The sequence below is a fragment of the Oreochromis aureus genome, linkage group 18 (assembly GCF_013358895.1).
Source record: "Oreochromis aureus strain Israel breed Guangdong linkage group 18, ZZ_aureus, whole genome shotgun sequence".
NCBI lineage: Eukaryota > Metazoa > Chordata > Actinopteri > Cichliformes > Cichlidae > Oreochromis > Oreochromis aureus.
The window spans coordinates 14,908,372-14,929,314 of NC_052959.1; the positions used below are offsets into that span (position 1 = coordinate 14,908,372).

Consider the following 20,943-nt stretch of genomic DNA (forward strand, 5'->3'; position numbering starts at 1 on the left):
CCCCCAACAAAATATAAAACACAACCTGGCCAAGCTTGTGGTGGTGGGGTTAAGAGAAATGGAGGGAAGGTTTGACGAAAACAACAGATCTCTGCTCGCTAATCCTTTTGTGTCGATGGTGTTAATCCATCCAAGCAAACCCAGCCCCCCCACCATCAACCTACCCACCAACCCGAACAGCTCACCCTCCCTTAACCCCTGATTCTGCACCATATACCAGGCTTTCTCACCACTGAAACAACTGACAGCGCTACTGAAACCAATACTTATCCCCCAGACAGTCAAGCGGGGGTGCACAACAGCCACAGTAGCAGCACCCCCCGCCTCCACCCGCCAACAAACATGCAACTCAGGCTCAACTCTGTCCTTGTTTTCATCCCGTTCATCTTTTGTGGCCACTGGGAACAAGTCTCTGCACTGGATTGCTTGTTTTGTTTTTCTATGCAAAACATATTTTAAATTTGCATCAGCAGGTCAATGTGTGTGTGCTTTAGAAATGAAAAAGTATTGTTGTTTTCTCTCTTTTTTTTTTGTTTCTTCCCTGCATGCATTTATTACTCTTTGTTTTGACTACTGTACATGTAATGAATGAACTTGAAAGCAACACAGTAGAATTCACCGCAAGTTTTTTTTTTTTTTTTTTTATGTGTGTGTATGTCTTGGTGTTGTTTACGAGCTGTGAGAGAGAGAGGGGAGGGAGGAAGGGGGGAGCAGGGAGGGGAATCGCATCGGTTGCCAGGGGGAGAGGAGGTTGTGTCTAATGAGGTCACACCCTGGCAACCTGGTGACTCCTCCCACTCAGCCCCCCCCCATCCCTCCTCCCTTCTTTCCACTTGGCCCCCTTTGAATGTGCCCACCCACTCAACCCTCCACCCCCCGCCTTCGCCCCCTGACAGAGAGAGCTCTCCGTGGTGCTGAAAGCAGAAAAACACTGAGGATTCAGTTACAGCCCAGTCGCTAAGGGAAGGCAGGCGAGGCACACAAGACGAGAGAATAAAAATGACTAACTGCAAAAAGAGGCTGGGGTATGAGTGCTTTTGAAGATGAGCTGAAAAGCACACAAGAGAAAAAAAGAAGTGTAGGAAAAGGAGAGAGAGAGGGAGAGAGGATGACGCTCTAGTGGAAGGTGGCTACAGTAGGCAGTGGGCGTGTTCTTCTTGTTGTGATCTATAGTTGGGAAGCCCAGTGTCATCTGCTTAAGCACAGTGTGAGCGTGCAGACCTATCTGTCTAAGCGGGACGGAGGGAGCAGGCAGGGAATGCCTTACCTGGAAATGCACATCACTTTGCTCTACCTCGGTCTCAACCTTGAGGGCACTGTGGATAAGGATTCCTTTTACCCGGGCAGCACTTTGACATGTTAAAGCAGAAGGAAAGACATTCTGGAAATTAGAAAGACTTTGAGTGCCTGGTCTGTAACTGCAAGTGGGAGCTTCATGTCAGAGCGTGTGAGTGTGTTAGTGTGCATTTGCGTGATGTATGCGGGTGCGGTCAGCTGCTATGCTGCGTCTTCCTTCCATCTTTAGCATGTGCAGATGTTTGAAGAAGTGAAGCTGCCATCTGGCTTGAACTGTGGAAACATCTGGATTGGAGCGGACGCATCTCCCTTTTTTGCCCAGGGAAGGGAGCACTGGGCCGGGTACCCAATGGCCCGGCTCCCTTCTGGCACCAGCCTTATCCTGGGTCACAGGCAGTCTTTCTAGCTGGCCAATCAGTTGGACCATACAATGGATGGAAGTCTATGTGGCTTTAAGTGGAATAGTGCACTGGTGCTCCAGCATAGCTCAGAGTTCATTAGTGTACAGTGGACTTGTCAGGGGAAGACAGACCTCGCATTGGTCCACAAACCAGTAAGGACACAACCCTATTGTAAGTATGCATCAGAACACTTTTTTTATCCACAGCACTGACCTACAAACCCACAAAGCACTGAGAAAAAATGCCTGCTTGTCTAATGCTACACATGTCATACTGTGCACCCTTCTCAAGTGCCTATAAAAATCCATCAAGTGTAAAGACATGCCAAGTGTTGCATCAAGTAAACACTAGCTTTAACTTGGTCCTAGAATGATTGTGTGTGTCTGTGTGTGTGCGTGTGTGTATATGCATACACAAGTACCCATGCATGTTGTCACCAGATTCTTGCCCTTGCAATCTTTCTTGACAGTGTGTCTCTAGAATATCCATGCTGGCCTTCTCCTGTGACATGGTTGCTTGGAAACAGAAATGGTGTGCCACTATCATTTAAAGCAAAGTGCACCTCTGTGTTCCAACTGTTGCAGCCTATGTCACCTAGGGCAAATGGAGGTAGAAGGGGCAAGACAGAAAAAGAGAGAGAAAGAATGCATCATGTCACTGAGCAAGGCACTGAGCAAAACAAGCTTTGCTTTAAAAAAAAAGAAAATGAAAATGTTCACTGAACTGACAGGTTTTATGGAGATGAAAAATTAATAATAGCTTTTTGTATCAATGAGTTGAGGGAGGACAATCCAATGAGAAAGGTTTGGTTGGTAAAAACACTGTGATAAACAAGCTGATTCCAGTGCAGAGTGCTGCTGCAGGCTTACAGGGATTAGGCAGGCAGGCTTAATTCAGCTCAAACACTGTTTGAACTGTGCCTTCCCATTGCCGTACCTCTAACTGGTGTGCTTCGTTTTCCCTCAGCAACTGTGATTTAAAAAAAAAAAAAGGGTATTTGTGCAGCTGTAGGTGTTACACTGTGCCTGTGCATTAGTGATAAAACCCGATTATCAGGAGAAAACATCTCTGCACCACTTGACACCAGGCATCCTTGCCCTAGTTTGAACTTTGCTCTTGAGATCCTGATCCTGTCTTTTGGCTCTTATCAGTCCTCTCATCTTGCCTGTAAAAGCCTATGCAAAACAGTTTTGAGATGCATCATGGGGAGTGGAACTGGCAGATAAACCCACTGACCTAGCCCACATGTTGGACATATTCATAGTCATAGACCGACAAGAGGTAGAAGGATGCTGAGGGATGGCCAGACAATGGCCAGCCTCTGAGTTGGCCATGCAATCTCCATTTGGCTGCCCTCCAAGACCCCCCTTGCTGCCCTTGCCTCTCTACACACACACACATGCACATGCAAACATATATCGAGATATCACAAGCCCCCTCCCCCTCCCCATGCAAGCTCACACTCAGTGCCTGTCTCACACGTAAACAAGCATGAGTCTTAGGTTGATCTGAAAACACTGACCTACATAAAAGCATGCTCTGTCTTTCTCTTCCGCCACTGCCCTCTCGAAATTCACATTTGGCCGTTGCACATTGTATGTACTGCGTTACATGCGGTTGCACTTGTTTTCAGCCAAGTGAACATGCATGCAGACTGAATCGCATCATTAACTGCTTCGTTCTGTGCCTCGACTTTAAGTGGCTGCAAACGATTGCTTTTATAAACTAATTACCGTCTAGGAGTGAATCACTGAGTAACTACATAAGTGTCGACATTTCACAGAGAAGGCTTCTTCTCACTTTTTTCATTAAGAACATTAATGTTATCACCGACTCAAAAGGCAGAACTCGAGAAGAGAGTATTTGAGGATTTAAGAGACAAGATTGATGATATTTGTAAATGTAAAAGCATGCATCATAGTTTTGTTTCATTTGTGCTGATCTGATTGCTTTCAGGAGTTTTATGCTTTCCGAGTCCAGGCCTTATTATGACTGCAGAAGATGAAAGCCCTTTTTCAGTCTCATTCACACACTCGCTTGGTTAAAGCCAGTAATTTCAGCCAGAAAATGTGCAAACACAACTGAGAAAATGAGCAGCCGCTACTGTTCCACACTGAAGCAGAAGGTTATGAGTAATTGTTGCTAAATAGTGAGTCTTAGCTCTTTCCATGTGCACATGAGCTTTTGTATATGTTTGCATGTGCGTGTGTTTTTTTGTGTGTGCGTGTGTGCATCTGTGTGCAGAGTGAACAGTAGAAAAAGATGTTGCAAACCTCCAGGGAAAATACTCTTCTGGACACAGACATGATGGAAGGCCCACCACCAACTCTACAGCAACATTCAGACATATTCAAAATCAACAGCAATGTCACATATACTCAACATGTGGCACTAACGTGTGGCCTGTGAAATCCATCTTTTCTCATGACTGGCCCACTCTTGTTTTTTGTGACCCTTCTAGAAGAATAATTATGACTGATATGTCTTGTATGCCCCCCAGAATGCAGTGGAAATACTTGAAGAATGATGAGCTCCAAAGAGGAGGAAACTCTCAGCTTTTTCAAATATGTTGAGGAGAATGGCCTGAGAGCCTACAACGGCCTGGTAGCTCAGAACTTGGACCACGCCAGGAATGAGAGAAACAAGATATTCCTGAAGGAAAAAAACGAGAAGAAGAGAAAACAGGAGGAAGCCATAAGGAGGTAGGATGAAAACAAGTAAAGTGTTTGCAAATATGAAAACCTCAATAGTATGTTTTGACTACATTTAAAGCAGGGTATATGGGAAAAGAGAGGGGGGGCATGACATGCAACAAATGGTCCAGCCAGCTGGATATTGAAACAGGGGACTTGATGCTCAAGGGCATTTGGACCCGTGTGGTATGAGCCCAAACCACTTTGCCTTCGGGTATCCCGTGCTTAAGGATGAGGAAATTGGGACAAGTAGCCAGAGGGTTTGTTAATTTGCTATGTTATGGAGTTTACAAGTGTGGATCAGTGCACTCCGTGATCTATGGAGGATAATTAATTTTTCACTTTTAGACTTATTTGGGACTTGTCCTTGTATGGAGGTCATCACTGCTCTATTTTTGAGATGGCAAGCTTTTACAATTAAGAAGGAATGAGGTGGGCCAGGACAGTAAAACACCCAGGAAGTTAGGAAGTGAGGGTGGGAATTAGGCTGATGATGTGAGTGTTTCGAAACACCTTTATTTAAAAACCATCTGGAAACATGGACATGTGTGTGTCTGTGTGTGTGTGTGTGTGAGAGGAGGGTTCTAACCAGCCTTATGAACGCTTGCATGTCTGACTGCACTGTTTTTTGTACATTGTAATGAATAAGTCCTTAGAGCAGTGCCACTGAACATGGTCCCACTGAAACTTCACTAAATAAGAGGCACAAGCTGTAAACATGTGCCTAGCGCGTGGAAAAATCCTGCTTGCTGGGTGTTAGAGAACCACTGGGTGTTAGATTATTAGGAGATGATACCAGGGTATTTGGAGGGATTTTGAAAGTTGTTGGTGACAACATGGACATTTGCAATCCCCAAAAACGGAGAGCAGATCTTTATAGCCATGACATAAAAGAAACTCTATATCCATCAGGCATCATACTGAGTAGTATGATTTTTCATTAGGTCTTAGAATGATGTCTAATCTATCAATTTCATCTAAAGTTTGCTGTAATATAGGACAGAAAGAAGCATGAGTGTACACTGGGTACTTGTAATTTATGCTTTCCAGTGTTCTCAAACATTCTAAAAATAATTTTGCTTGCTCTAAGTCTGTCTGGCTCAAAGTATTTTAGCAGCTGATGGCAATTTTAGCAGCTCATCAAATAATTAAGGTGCTTTTGGGGAGTTGAGCATTTATATCTGACCAGATGTGGCTTTTTAACCTATTTATACAGGAACACTTTGATCCCTGTCATGCTTCTCTCAATGGTCCATGCATCTCCAAAGAGCTCTGTCTCTTTTTTTGGCTCCCAGTATGACTGGATATGCAAATGGCACATCACTTGCATGATCAAAGCTCAAACTTTACACCGCTGGCATTAGAAAAACAAAGTGGCATTTTTAGAGAAAATTCAGAAATCTTTCTTTGCCTCTATTTTTAACCTACCAGCAAGATCTCATTGTCCTCATTGTTATGCAGTCCTGTCCAGTAACTTTGGTGAATGGGACAGGGTGACGTCTGAGGAAAGTGCCATCCGCTGTTCACTTTCTTTTAGGTGTTGCCAAACCTAAAACATTAATTCACAGTCACTGGAGAAAGAGACAAAAAATAGTTGGATTTTTTATGAGACCTATAAGTAGGTCAATGAGACGACCCATTTTTTTACAGTAAGTGAATGACTGTGAGAGTGTGAGAATTTGTGTGTCCATGCTGCGTACTATGTGCGTGCATGGGCATGAACAACCGGAAAAGGGAATATATTAGTTTATGAGAAAGGGTTGGAAAGAGCAAACTGACAGTGTGATCGTGTGAAGGAAAAAAGAGCTTGTTAGAACAAGTGTGTTTTAGAGTTGGGGGGAAAATGGGGGAAAAAATGTTAAAGAGAGATTAAGTGTGAGCTCAGTTGCAGGAGGTGGGTTCTGCCTGGTAACAGCTGGAGCAGCCATAGGCCAATCAAATCAGCACGTTTGGTTTGAGTGAGGCGGGCCTTCCTGCCTAGCACACTCTCACTCTGGTTTTCTTTTATTGTATTTCATCAGAGGGAAAAAAGTTATCCACAGAGTCACAGACACACAAATCCATTTAAATGTCAAAGAGTCTTCAAAACGACCTGTATCCCACATTCATGCACACACATGCACACAGATGCACATGCATTTATTTGCATATGCATGCAAATTCCCAACGATTGCCCTGCCCTTTGTGCACACGTGCATGCAGACACAAACAGACGTTTTTTCCTTCCTTATTTCTCAGTATGTCATTTAGTAAGTGTTTGGGGGTTTTTTTTGAGGGGGGGTTGTTTGTTTGTTTGGGTTTTTTTGGGGGGGTGCCTTCTTTTGCCATCCCATGGTGTCACAGTGAGACAACCAGAGCTGCTCAAAAACAAATCAACCCCAACTGCGCCTACTGCACCTGTGGTCTGTCCTCTAGCCAATCACTGGGCAAATATCCTATAAATAACCCAGTCACCAGTACTCCAGTCACACCCAGCCACCCCCACACTACCAACCCATGTATATAAAAGTGCACATCACAGCAGATGCATGCCCAAAACATGTAAGACATTGTTAATGCTTTGCTGCTGACACCTGTGGCTGAATCTTGTTGATAAAGAATTTATAATTTCTTCATTGATGTTTTTTTATCTATCATCTATCATATATATATATATCATATCTATATATATATATATATATATATATATATATATATATATATATATATATATATATATATATATATATATATATATATATATACATTATTGTTTATATATTTTATAGTTATTTTTACATAAACTTATAATTTTTAACTTCTGTGTTTGTTCATTCTGTGCCTCTACATGTTTCTGCAGGTCCCTTTTTTTTAACTTATATCAGCAGTATCCTATTAAAACAAACCCTGCTGCGGTTATCATGTGCTTATGGCGTGCACGTGTGCTTTATTATTGTTGTGCAGTGGCAGCTGGTTTTGTGTCTGGTTTCTATGGGTACCCTGTTGCTAGGCAAAGTTAAGCCCCTGACCAATGAACCCAACCCACTGAGCACCTTCTGTTCAGCAGCTGGCCAGAGAGGGAGTCACAGTCAGCAAAGTAACAAGCTGAGGGGTCACCCCCACATACATCCATACCAACATGCATGGTTGACAATATCACACATGCAAATGTGAGATTTTTCAAACAGATAAATCTCTGAAATGAAGCTTAGTTCTGCTCTCTCTTTAATATGATGGTAAAACACAGTCAGATCTTGAACTCATTTATTCACCCATTTACACTCAAGCACACACTTCCCTTTATGCCATTATTGCACAACACTCAGACATCATTAACACTCCATTCAGGCCAATCATCCGTTTAAAGGGATTGATTGTGTGTGCTTGTGTGAGGGTTATCAGTCATATCCAGGGTTAAATTCAAATCAATGCTTTGCCCTGAAAGAAGCCATCCTGTCAATGGCACTAACACATCTGTTATTGTTAACTTAGTGCTCTTGTCATTTTGACCACCTGCACACAATGAAATACACATACCTACGTGCGCATACGATCAAATGAAAGACGTTTGATGGTAATGTGTTGGATTGTCGAATGTCTGTATTTCTGTGTCTTTATCTTTTTTAATCTTTGCATTCCACATTTATTCATTCTGATCTCTTAACCCTTCTCTTTGTCTTTCCTCTTTCGCTGTTTCAGATCGGGTGAGGAGATAGCAACTGAGGGCAAGCACTTGCGTATGGGCTTAAATACCATGCCAGACCCCCAGGAACGCATGCCCGTGCCCCACCTGCACCCTATCGCCTGTGGGCAGGGCTTCTCAGTACGCTCCCAGTCCCTGCACTCGGTCGGTGGTGGGAACACTGGGGGTGGAGGAGAGGAGGAAGTGGGAAGTCCAACTTCTAGGAAGCAGCCCCCGCCTAAGCCCAGGAGAGACCCAGCCACCAAGCTGAGCATGTCGTCTGAGGCGGTGGACCACAGTCCCATGTCCACCTGCCGCGGGGAGAGATGTGACGGTGAGTGGAGGTGGCACTTCACACAAGACTGATGCACTATATATAGCTGAACTGCAGGGCCCTCTTCAACATTGCTTCTCTCACAATGACATGACATTTAACTATTCAGTGTATGCTTTTCACTGACCTACCATAGGTGTAAACTGATATAAGATGAAGGGTGTAAATACAATAGGGGATTGAACTGTGATTAAAGTATTATATATCATATGTATCCATATTTTGGCTATGCTAAACAACATTGCAAACATGACAGCCTGAAGCACATGTATAATAATAAATGAATATTTAAAGAGATCTGTGCTGCAATATGTTCTGATGGTCATGGTTTTCCATTTCGTGAGGGCTGACCTACTCTAGCATGCATTTAATAACATACTGCAAAATGAACAGGCCATAGAAATTGAGAATACCATTATAATACCAAAGAAAGATTAAGAAGTTTGGGATAAGTTGTACCTTTGTTTGAGTTTTCATTCTCATACTTCTTTTTTTTCTCTTGTTATCAAATTAGCAAATGGTAGTTTCAAAATTTCTGCTTCCCAACAGATAAATCAGGTTGCATGTGTGAGTACTACCATGTAGAGACAGAGATGGAAGTAGTCACTTATAATGCATGTGAATGTGTGTGTGTGTCTTTTCTCATGTCTTTAGGCTTTGGAGAAAAAGTACCCCAGTTTATCATGTGTTATCCTGCTTGCTTCATTTTTCACTATATTTCAAGAACCTTGAAGTGTATGATAAGATCTTTGGAGCACGTTGGGATTATTTATCCTTGTGCATGTAATCATCAGGTGTTGCTCTATATACAAACTCCATCTCTTGCTCAGCATAGTAGGTTTCAGCTCAGCAGAGTAATAATAGTGCTGCTTATAGAAGGTTATTGCCACATTTTTAGTAATTGAAGCTGTTCCCGTGCGTCAACTGCTTTGACAGTTCTAAAACTCAGTTAGTGCTTAAAACTCCTCTTCAAATATGCCTTGTGCCAATGTAAGAGCAGTTTAGAGTAATTTAACTGAACATTATTATCCCAAAACAGTTTGTCTTGCAACAAATGCAAGCTGCACAGTACTGTCTCAGGGAAAAAAAAAATCACAATAAATGCATTTTGCAAAGTTAAACTGATAGCATAAGATAGAGTTTTCAGGTTGCATTAATAACAAAAAGATTTAGAGTTTGCAGGAAGCATTGACTCCATTCCCGTTTGGATGCTTCGCTGCCAACGTGATGTTTAGGGAGTCACCCTGCCTGGCTCAGATTGGTGGGGATCACTATGTGCGCACAGATCTTCCTGGGCACCACGGCAACCATCTCACAGAAACAAGACCCCCTGCAGCCCAGCCAATCCCAGCATCACTGAGCAGCTTGGGCCAATGAGGTTCCAGAGATGCTGAAAACTAAGGCTTCTGAGCCAATCAAATTGAGAGTGTGGGGGTGTCCCTGGCTGAGGGGAGGGTTGCGTGCTCTGTAGCTGGCGCTTTAGTGGGAAGGGGAGGAGCTTGTCAGAGTAGAATTCATTCAGGAGGAGCGATTGACCTAGATTCGTTTTCCCCAGGAGGAGTGGGAGGGGGGAGGGTGCTGCGGGTAAACACATCCGCTGCAAGGGGGAGGTGGGGTAGAGGGAGCAGTGGAGAGAGGAGAAGAGAAAGGAGAGCAATGTTTTGAAGGGGTGGATTCATCATCCATGCTGAAACAGATCTCAGCATTAACCATGGAAACCTGCTAGTGTAGTAATGTAATTTGCTGCTGTGGAAACGAGGAAGAAGAACATCATTATGTGCCCATTACTGCACGCACATATATACACATGCATGCACATGCCCACACAAAGGCAGGAGAGGAGCATATGCAGGAATCTCAGTATTATAGTTGGAAGAAGCACATGCCAAAACACATTTGGGCTTAACCAAATCTTGTATTAGCACATTATTAGCAAGTGTTAATTAGGAGAGAACACCAGTCCAAAAGACCCAAGCATCCTCTGTTCAAATTAGTTTATATATATGATCGTGACTAAATGTATAGCATGCAACAAGCAGAACAAAATTGGATGTTTTGTTTTAATTTGTAGTCTTTTGGTTCTTGCACTGGATCATAAACCTAACACTGAATTCATTTTTTTCTCAAATAATATTATAAACAAGAGACATTTTTATCAACGTGCAATACACTGTATCCAATTTTTTCCTAACCCCCCCCAAAAAAAAACAAAAACAAAAAAAAAGTACATTAAAAACCTATAGGGATATACTTCAGTGTGAGCTGTGAAATAGGTACATATCACTCCTAATTCCTCTCTCTTAATGTGTCGGCATCTTTAGTGTGTGTTTGTGCGCCTGTATGCATGGAGTAAGGGTGGTGAGTCATACGGTTACTGGAACTAGGAGTGTGTCTCGGCCATCTGCCACATGAATTATTTAAGGTATAAAATTTGCAGTTTTAAAAATTTTAGACATACTCCAGCTCTTAACCACATTCATCTCCCACTACCTGCCAGTGTGAGGGACACTTCTATCTAAACATCTCAGTATTTGGCCTAGAAATAGACTCAGAGCAAGTTGGTAGCATAGAGCTATGGCTACCCTCTGTAAGCTACTGTAGTGGTACCGCAGTGTATTTTACAGTACTAGCTGTACAAATGCCTCTCCGCACCACATCTAAAAAGATTCGCACTGCAAAGCTACGTCACCACTATCAGAAAGAAGCTCAACAGTGTGTGTGACCCAGATAGTACACTCACATGCTGCCATATATGTGACCTAGAAACATGTATATGCCTCAACTATTCCCACATATCTGACTCAAGATATTGCGCTCAGCAGCACATAAAGACCTACAACTGACCCACATTAATAATTAATGACAAATAGATTACAAAAACTTGAATTTCACCCAATTCAGTACTCTATTATATATGACTCTATAATTATTTGACTCATACCTCAACAAATTAGATCTTAGACTTTCTTTCTCTCTCTTTTTGAGCAGTTCAGGGATGCAGTGAGGACTGTAGGAGGGTGCCGCCACCCAAACCCAAGAGGAACCCCAACACACAACTGAGTGTTTCCTTCGATGAGTCCTACATTAAGAGCCATGGAGGCAGTGGGGTTTGCCCCTCCAAACCCCTCCACCATGTCACTTCCCCAAACGAATGCAACCCATCACCTCCTCAAAGTGATGAAAGCCCTACTGATGACTGTGAAGACGAACCTGTCTATATAGAGATGGGTGGGATTGATGTTGGAATGCGAGAACCCTTGAAGAGTGAGGATGAGGAGCCAGATGAGTCTGTGTACGAGGAGATGAAGTACCCAGCTCTGGATGACATGGAGTACCGCACCGACCCTGTAGGATGTCGTTCTGCGTGCCCTACCCCGGCACCCTATGAACCCGAGCCTCTCAGCCGCTGCTCCACACCTCGAAACATTCCACTCTGTGACATTCCTGCACCCTTCCCCAATTTACTCACTCATCGACCTCCACTGTTGGTGTTCCCACCAGCGCCTGCCCAGTGCTCGCCTAACTCAGATGAGTCTCCCCTCACCCCTTTAGATGTAGCCAAATTGCCCATGCTGGAGAACCAGTCGTACAGCAAATCTCCCACCTCTTCCACCGAGCCACCCTCCTCCGCACACATCCGTAGAGAGCTCACAGCCACCCCAACTCTCACTGTCTCTGGACGCTCCTCTGCGCCTCCTCTGCCCTGTACCCTTTATAAATCCTCCTCATCATCATCCTATCAGCGTAGCCACTCTGCTTGTCCATCGCCAGTCAGCATGGGTCGCTGTCTCACCCCTCTCAGCCTCATGCGTACACCTCCTTTTGATGCTCCGATGCCATTCCCTGGGGGTCTGCCCCGAAGTGCTTCTGCTACACCGCACGGAAAAGGCTCGCCACCTCAAGATGGTGTCGGACGACTTCATGGGTCTATGCAAAATGTATCAACAGGCCGCTCACGGACACCCACCAGCCCTCTGGATGAACTAACCAACCTGTTTACGACAGGCAGGAATATGCTAAAGAAAAATTCCAGTGGAAGAAAATCCAAGGAGCCTGGAGAAAGTAAGTCTTACAATTATGAAATGTAGTTACAAAAAGATACTAATTCAAAGTATTGCAAACTTTCTGGTTTCCATATGAGTGTAGATAGTTTGCAAACACATGCCCATTGAACAGTTTTTCTACCCTGTCTACTGTACACACATTTGTTTCACGAGAATGACAGATTTAGTTAGAAAGCAGCACTAGAAAGTAGGATAACAAACTAAAGAGCAGAGGTAACACAGAAGTGTGTCACTGGGCAATGTGCACTGTGTTAGTTTAAAGTGATTTAGCGGCAGTAAACCTGGCAGCAAACATAAATAAACACTTTTTAATTCCTTAATCAGTCCACATTTAGAGTTAACAAGTTTGTGCATTTAATGCATCGCTTTCACAGCACGATGTTTGCAGGGCACTTTGCAGTTTGCGTTTGTTTAATCTAGACCTGCCAAGCCAAGTCTGATACAGATCGTATGATTTAATCTGAGAGGATTAGAGACTAAAGCGGGCCGTAGGTCTCTCAAACCAACTCATGGCATTAGGCCATCAGGCAGCATTACTTTTAAATATGTAAACATCAACATTTAAATACAGATGTTATGCCACAGTCAGGAAGACGCTGCCAAAATATGTGCGGTCGGGTAGGAAAACAAACCCCTTGCTGCACAAATTGAATTTACGAAAGAAGAAAGATATAAAAGCAGAAAATATTTCTGAGTTTGGTGCCAGCAGCATTATCAGTCAGTCACAAATTGGCCTTCTCATTCTCAAGCATATTGCAACCTTTATTTTTCTGTTAAAATAGAGGTTTTAAACTTGAATATTGTGAAACCCAATGTGCTTGCTATTTAAACTGTACCAAAAACAGAACAGGATGATTCACAAATTCTTGAAGCTTAGATTCATTTTGTAGAAGCATGTCGTACTTTACTTGAGAAGGGTCAGTAACAAAGTCAGATGGAGTACGTAATCATATACAGTGAAGATGACATGCTGTTTAACCCTCAACTTCACATAACTCTCCTCATACCTGAGTTTCACAATCTGAAAGAATTTAACAACAATTTAACAGCTTAACAGTTTTCTGTAATGTAAATACCACCAAACACAGCATTTATGCATACATCATAAATCATGAAAAAAAGCTACAAAGAATCCACACATCCATCCTTACTCAGTGCTCTTAGCAACTACAACATAGCAACAGTGGAAGGAGGAGAAATCCCTGTTTCTTATTTGCAGATTCCCTCCCCGTGGGTAATGCAGCCAATCACAGCTCAGGGCACGTCAGACTACAATGCATGCTCCTGATAGAGATATTATGCCTCTGAACTCTATCCTACACCTGATCACAGGATTTCAGATTCCCTTTTCTGTCCAATCAGCACACACATACGTAAGCCAATCGGGCAGCTGGAGCAGCTGTGCAGATGGGGACGGTGGACGCTGAGAGAATTTATGATTTCTTGCCATTTTGATATACGTGTTCATGCATGTACCAGACTCGTATATATTTTTTGCTTATTCCAGAGATTGGCGTTATTAGCTGCTGAATAAAGTGTTTTTAGTTAGATACTGCATTTAGGTGCGAGGATTACCCTTTGATTTCTCATCAGTGAGATTTTTGGTTTAGTTAGTGCAAATGTCACATAACACTAATATGTTGTGTGTTGTGAACATGAAGGTTATGAAGGAATGGAGGATCATTTTGTTCTTTCCCTTTCTAAGGCAACAGGGGCAGCAACAGCTACCCTGACCCACTTACCAACTGGTTAATCACCACACTTGCTCTCTTTTACCCCCCCATACACACATCTGCATGAAACTGCACATATGACGCATGCAGGCATGACAGGGGATGCTTCCATAATGTATTGTAAGTTAAAGCTTGTACGGAAACCTATCCAGAGACACGACCTATACGAAATCAGTCATGCATATATAATATATATTCAGATACATATATACCTATGGAAATCATATATATATATATATATATATATATATATATATATATATATATATATATGTATATATATATATATATATAACGTTTTTGCCCCTTTCCTAAATTCCTATTTTTTTGTATGTTGATCACACTTAAATGTTTAAGATCATCAAAAAAATGATAAAATTAAGTTTCTAAATCAAGTTGTTTATTTTTAAGAGGACAAAAATCGAAACCTACATGGCCCTGCTTGAAAAAGTGATTTTCCCCTAAACGTAATAACTGGTTGGGCCACCCTTAGCAGCAACAAGTACAATCTAGTATTTGTGATAACTGGCAATGATTCTTTTAAAGCGCTGCAGAGGAATTTTGGCCCACTCATCTTTCCAGAATTATTATAATTCAGCCACACTGGAGGGTTTGAGAGCATGAACCACCTTTTTAGGGTCGTGCCACAGCATCTCAGTTGGATTCAGGTTTCAGGACTTTGACTAGACCACTCCAAAGTCTTCATTTTGTTTTTCTTAAGCCATTCATAAGTGGACTGGCTGGTGTGTTTCATTGTCTTGCTGCCAGATGTAATGAGATACACACCTTGCAAAAAGTTCAACTTTTGTTTTGTGGGTCCACAGAGTATTTTGCCAAAAGACTTGGGGTTCATTAAGATGTTTTCCGGCAAAATTGAGAGCAGCCTTTGTGTTCCTTTTGCTCAGCAGTTGCTTTTGTCATAGAACTCTGCCATGCAGGCCATTTTTACCCAGTCTCTTTCTTATGGTGGATTCATGAACACTGACCCTAACTGAAGCAAGTGAGGCCTGCACTTCTGTGGATGTTGTTCTGTGCTCTTTTGTGACCTCTTGGATAAGTTGTTGCTGCACTTTTGGGGTAATTTTGGGTGGCCAGTTACCCACTGTGGTTCACTGCAGTCCCACAGCTTTAGAAATGTCTTTATAAACTTTTCCAGACTGATAAATCTCAGTTACATTGTCTTTTATTTCTTCCTGAATTTCCTTGGACCGCAGCATGATGTCTGACTTTTGAGGATGTTTTGGTCTACTCCACTTTGTCAGGCAGGTTCTATGTAAGCGATTTCTTGATTGAGAACAGGCACAGTAGTAATCAGGCCTAGAGAAACTGGCTAGAGACATTGAACTCATCTTTCCAAAGATGTGATACACCACAGTTAATTTATCTTATAACAGGAAGGGGCAATCATTTTTTTCAAGCAGGGCCATGTAGGTTTGGATTTTTTTCCCCCTAAATAATAAACACCTTCATTTAAAAACTGCATTTTGTCTTTGCTTGTGTTATCTTTGTCTAATATTTAAATTTTTTGGGTGATCTGAAATGTTTAAGTGTGACAAACGTTAAAAAAATAGGAAATCAGGAAGGTGGCAAACAATTTTCACACCACTGTATATATATATATGGCTATCAATCATTTTGTTTCAACTCCAGAGGTTTACAACTCCTACCACAGCTTCACACATGGGTAGTAAGGGACACCTAGTGGATAACTGTTTGCATTGCAGTAACAAGTCTGATTCTGATGATACTCACAGTTTGTCCCACTGTTTATCATATTTATTATTGTTATTATTTGTGTGTGTTTTTCAATCCAGTTTATTTTGATAGGTACATCAAAAACTGAATATCTATTGATTCACCTAATTATGTGTTTTTTATTTTTACCCCCCTTTTCTTTGGCAGCTGAGTCCAAAAGTAAGTCTCACAGTGAGTCAAAGCGAGAAGGCAAGGAACGTCACAGTCACAGCAAGGAGTCCAAGCGTGAATCCAAGGAGCGTCACAGTAAAGAGTCTTCACATAGAAAAGACAGAGACAAAGACAGAGAAAAAGACAAAGAGAGAGGGAGCAGCAATGCAGAACCTTTGCCCCACAGACGAAATAGTAAAGACCGTACTTGTAGCAATGTAGATGCACAGCTTGTTCGCAGGGATAGCAGGGACCAGGCCTGCAGCAATGCAGAGCCCATCCCTGTAAGGCGGGACTCCAAAGATAGGGGCAGCAGCTCCATTGAAACAATCCCTTTGATAAGAAGAGACTCCAAGGACAGAGGGATTAGCAATGGTGACCTATTACCAAGGAGAGACAGTAAAGATCGAAGTGGGGGACATGGAATGGAGTCTTTGCTAAGACAGGAGAGCAAAGACAGAGACAGACTGCTTGATCAGCCACCTGAGCTGTTACCAAGGCAAGACAGCAAGGAAAGGGCAAGAAATCCTGTAGACTACAGACATGAAAGCAGAGAGAGACTGGATCAGCCACCTGAACTCTTACCCCGACAGGATAGCAAAGAGCGAGCCAGAAATGGTGTGGACTCAAAGCACGAAAGCAGAGATAGGCCCCCTGAGCTTCTTTCCCGACAAGAGAGCAAAGACAGGGTTAGAACCGGACCAGAATACAGGCATGATAGCAAAGACCACCGTCCTGATTTGTTACCCCAACAGGAGAGCAAAGAGAGAGAAAGGAATGACACGGAGCACAAATATGAAGGTAGAATAGATCAGCCACCAGAGATCCTTCCCCGACAAGAAGCATCCAGAAGCAACAACAGCAGGGACAGAGTTGGTTCCAACTCCGAATCCAGGTATGAGGGGAGAGATCGAAGCTGCCACAATAGTGGAGATCTTCCTCCTCCTCCTTTACCCAGGCAGGACAGCAAAGATCTGAGCAGAACTGGCCTTGAAGTGAGGCGGGACAGCAAAGACAGAAGTTTGAATGGCTCAGAGCATCATCATTTTGACATCAAGAGCACCAAGAGCCCTTCATCAATGGAATACAGGTGTGATAATAAGGAGCGAGGATACAGATCAGATGGCACCCCCCGACGAGATAACAGAGCAAATTACAACACAGACCAGTCAAAAGCACAAGAGAGGAATGGCAGCACAATATCAGGACAGCATTCATCAACAACAACACCCACTCACCACGGAAGGTCATCAGGTAGCCCACCGATGACCACAGGAACAGGAAATGGTGAGTGTTAGGACCTAAATTTTAAGGCGGCATTAGACAATGCATATAACTATTCAAATGGCATACTATATGTGATTTTTTTATTCCTTTGTAGATCTGAAAGCAGCATCTAAGTATGCCCGCTCACCGTCTAAACCTGCTAATCCTTCCCCAGTGGGAACTCCACAAAGGAGGGCAACAGAGACACATCAAAGTCAGGTATGCACATCTGGTTCGTTCTTTCTTTTGTTTTGTTTTGTCTGTATCTTTACCTGAAGTGTCAGTTTTTTATAGGTCCTGAAAACTTCTTTCTTAGTCTGTTATGGAACAGTTTAGACTTTTTAAAGACATTTTGTTCTCGTTGGTCTTCAAACTGGTGTGGGGATTCAAAATCTATGGTCTTTTATCTCAACAATTCAAATTAAGTGACTATTCAATTGACTGACTAGTTAGCTATTTGACAAAATACTAATTAATAACACTGGTTAATTAGGCAATTTTCATTAGTAATGTGAAAAATCTTCAGTTTATTAAAACATAATAGATACAACTGAAGATTTATTTTTAAAAAATGTAAATTGTTTGCAAAGACAGTGAAGAGAAATCCACAGCAGGTTTCACAACTTTCAGAGAGATCTACATTATGTTTAACTCTTCATCTTCTGCCAGATATATCAACTGTATTTTTTTTAAACTGATTTATTAAGTCATAATGTAGGATGAAGTTCATGAGTAAGGGTGCTCCTAGCGCAGCAATTTGGTGAACATGATTTTTGTCAAAATCATTTTTCTATTTTTTTTTCTTTTATTGCCTAAAGCCAGGAACAGATAAATGGGTTTACCATTCTCTCCATTACAAATGATCAGTACTGGTGAGACACTGGGTTACACCAAATCAAATCAAAAACCACACCCATCCGCCCCTGAATTCATTTTTTGTGTTATATGATCACTTAGTCAATTGTGAATGACATCAAAAAGAAATTCTAGAAAGAGTTCATTTGTATTTATTTCACGTGGTATGTTAAATGTGTTCCTCAGATGCCCCAGATGCCATGGATATGTGGAGACACCACTATGCTAGAGCAAATCGAGAGGAAACGCACCCTATGCATGGAAATCCGTTCCAGACAGCATCCACACTTGCAGAGATCTCTGGAGAGGCCTCCTCCTCCTCTGCCAGACAGGAATGAGGACAGACACCAGGAACGAAGTCAGTGCAAGCAGGAAAATGCATCTGTTCTCCCAAGCTGGGGAAAAAACGGCGGGACCAAGAAGATCCGTCCTCCTCCATACCCCACCCAGACAACGGTATTCTGGGATACCGCCATCTGACATTTGCAAGGCATTTTGAACACATAACCCACAGTTACCCACTCCCTCTCCTCCCTAAAACATCACAGGCTTCAGGGCAGCCGCTGAGAGGACAACAGGGATGATGCTCACTGATGTCAAAGGACAATGGTGGTTACCACAGCAATATTTCTGCTTGTTCAGGTTGTCATGTTTCTTATCATCACTGGTGATATTTGATATTTTTCTATTTCCTGTGACTGGACTCCTGTAATGTAATTAGTAGAGTAGATATTTGATGATGAATAGATATTTTCTAAATGAGATGATGGGGATCAAAAGGCAACTTAAATTATGTATAGTAGATGTAGATGCAATCTAATATTTGTTTTTATGTTATTTTTGTTCAGGTTATTTTACATTTGAAAACATAATCTATCGATACTTGTACTGTAGTTGCATAATTTTCTTATGCCAAGCGCTTTTTTTTTTGTTTGTGCTTAAAAGCACTAAAATGAATGGACTATTTAATTCTGTCTATATATACTTTACATTTTCACTGTTGTATTGTAAGTTGGGGAGTTTACGTCGCCGTGCTTTAGATTCCAGGTCTCTCCATGCCTGGTCCAGGATGTTCTAGAATGTACAACAGCTGGTCCTAGAACAGAAACAGGAAACTACTTGTGCTTCAGTTTGTATTTAACAGTGAGAAACTGTGTGGTCACTACGTCAAAGCCTTTTAAAGCTGTTTCGCAGGAAAGCCTGTTGGCTGGCATTTGTAGAGGACAGAGATAGTGTGTAATGTTTTTTGCTGTATTCTAAAATACACTATGAGGGCGGGGAGGGGAGGTAGCAAATTAGAACATACATTATAAACAGGATCATTTTCCAAGACCAGCCAAAGCCTGTAAAAGCGAGATATGGGTGTGGTTGCACTTTGGATGCTTGGTTATTTAAAATGGGATTAGTGGCAATAGCTGGCGAGTACCAGCATCTTTACATTGCCATGCACACTGCAAAGCACCGTGACAGTGTAAATACTTGACGCCAACGACCAGCCCGTACAATCAACACCTGAGCTTTTAGAAGATTTCTTAATTTCACTGCAGATTATAATAGCCATATGCACTTGCTTAAGAAGTAACTTTCAAGTTTATGCTTATATATATTTTTTGAAATTGTTAGGAATAGTGAGTCGTGCCATGTAAGTTTTCATTTATTGGCTGAAAGGTAAAGCCTCAGGAGAATGGCTGGGTGTGTGACATCAGTCATCTATATTTGGGTGTCTCTGACAATGTTTCCAATCCAATTCAATGGCTGGCAACCATTTTAGAGATCAAATTATTGAAGGACCTATCACATGACAACAGCTCTAAGCTGTCAAAAATGACGGGGAGGGGTTGCACAAGGGCCTGCAATTCTGTGAGGCTACGAAAAAATAAGTAAACTGCACTAACTCTCATCTTCCTTCACATTAAATCAGGCTGGTTACATACACATTCATCTCCCCCTGCTCTCTCCCTCTACCTCAACCTCTTATTTGCATGAATTCAGTTGGTTCTCTTTTGCACATTAAAAGGCAATGTCAACATTGCCAAAATAGTATGGGTTTAACAACAGCCCCTAAAGTGCAAGTGCAGTACCCCCTCTCTATGAGAATCAACGATTCAGAAACCTTCGTTGGTACCAGTATGCGTGCGAGGGAGAGAGCTGTGTGCGTGTGTGTGTGTGTGTGTGTGTGTGAGTGTGTGTGCCAGGCTACACTGTATGCAAGTTGCTAGTTTAAAAAATGATTGTCTTAAGACATTTACTTTGCCCTCATGATGTTGGTGGGTGAAGGTTGGAAATGTAACAATGATGATGATGTACAATCTTTTTGTGTGTATAAACGTGCACTGTGAAAAGGTAGAGAGAGCACCGCACCGTCAGTCCTCTGTCTTATTGCACTGAGTGTTCTCTTGTTTTGCGTAATAAAAAAAAGAAAAGAAAAGGAAAAAACATGTTTGAGGAATAAAGTACTGTATTCTGATTGTCACTTGGGTTCTGTTGAGAGAAATAAATAAATATGGACTCGAAACCTGCTATGGAAAATCTGCATCCTGTCAAAATGCTTCTTTTTCTTAAAATTTTATTTATTTATTTATTTTTACATGACATGTCAAGTTAAAGTCTTATTTTAAAATAACAAAATGAAAAACAACTTAAAAACAATAAAATAATAATAAACACAAGAAAAGGTCATTTCAGAGAGGATCACAGTATTAGTCCGACAGATTTAATGGAAATTAATCTTGAAC

The 20,943-nt window shown here is 42.0% G+C and overlaps 1 protein-coding gene across 2 annotated transcripts; it reads left to right on the plus strand.

Annotated features, from left to right (window-relative positions):
• The first annotated feature begins 1,241 nt into the window (after positions 1–1,241).
• On the plus strand, positions 1,242–20,737 carry nyap2b (neuronal tyrosine-phosphorylated phosphoinositide-3-kinase adaptor 2b). 2 transcript variants are annotated; one of them, XM_031755934.2, is made up of 7 exons: positions 1,242–1,868; positions 4,198–4,399; positions 8,069–8,385; positions 11,374–12,447; positions 16,085–17,374; positions 17,469–17,572; positions 18,395–20,737. In XM_031755934.2, the coding sequence occupies exons 2-7, from the start codon at positions 4,221–4,223 to the stop codon at positions 18,686–18,688; spliced, it is 3,258 nt and encodes a 1,085-aa protein (XP_031611794.2). In that variant the 5' UTR covers positions 1,242–1,868; positions 4,198–4,220; the 3' UTR covers positions 18,689–20,737. The 2 variants fall into 2 exon arrangements, with proteins under 2 accessions (XP_031611794.2, XP_039458802.1); XM_039602868.1 differs by having other exon boundaries at positions 17,481–17,572.
• The last annotated feature ends 206 nt before the right edge of the window (positions 20,738–20,943 follow it).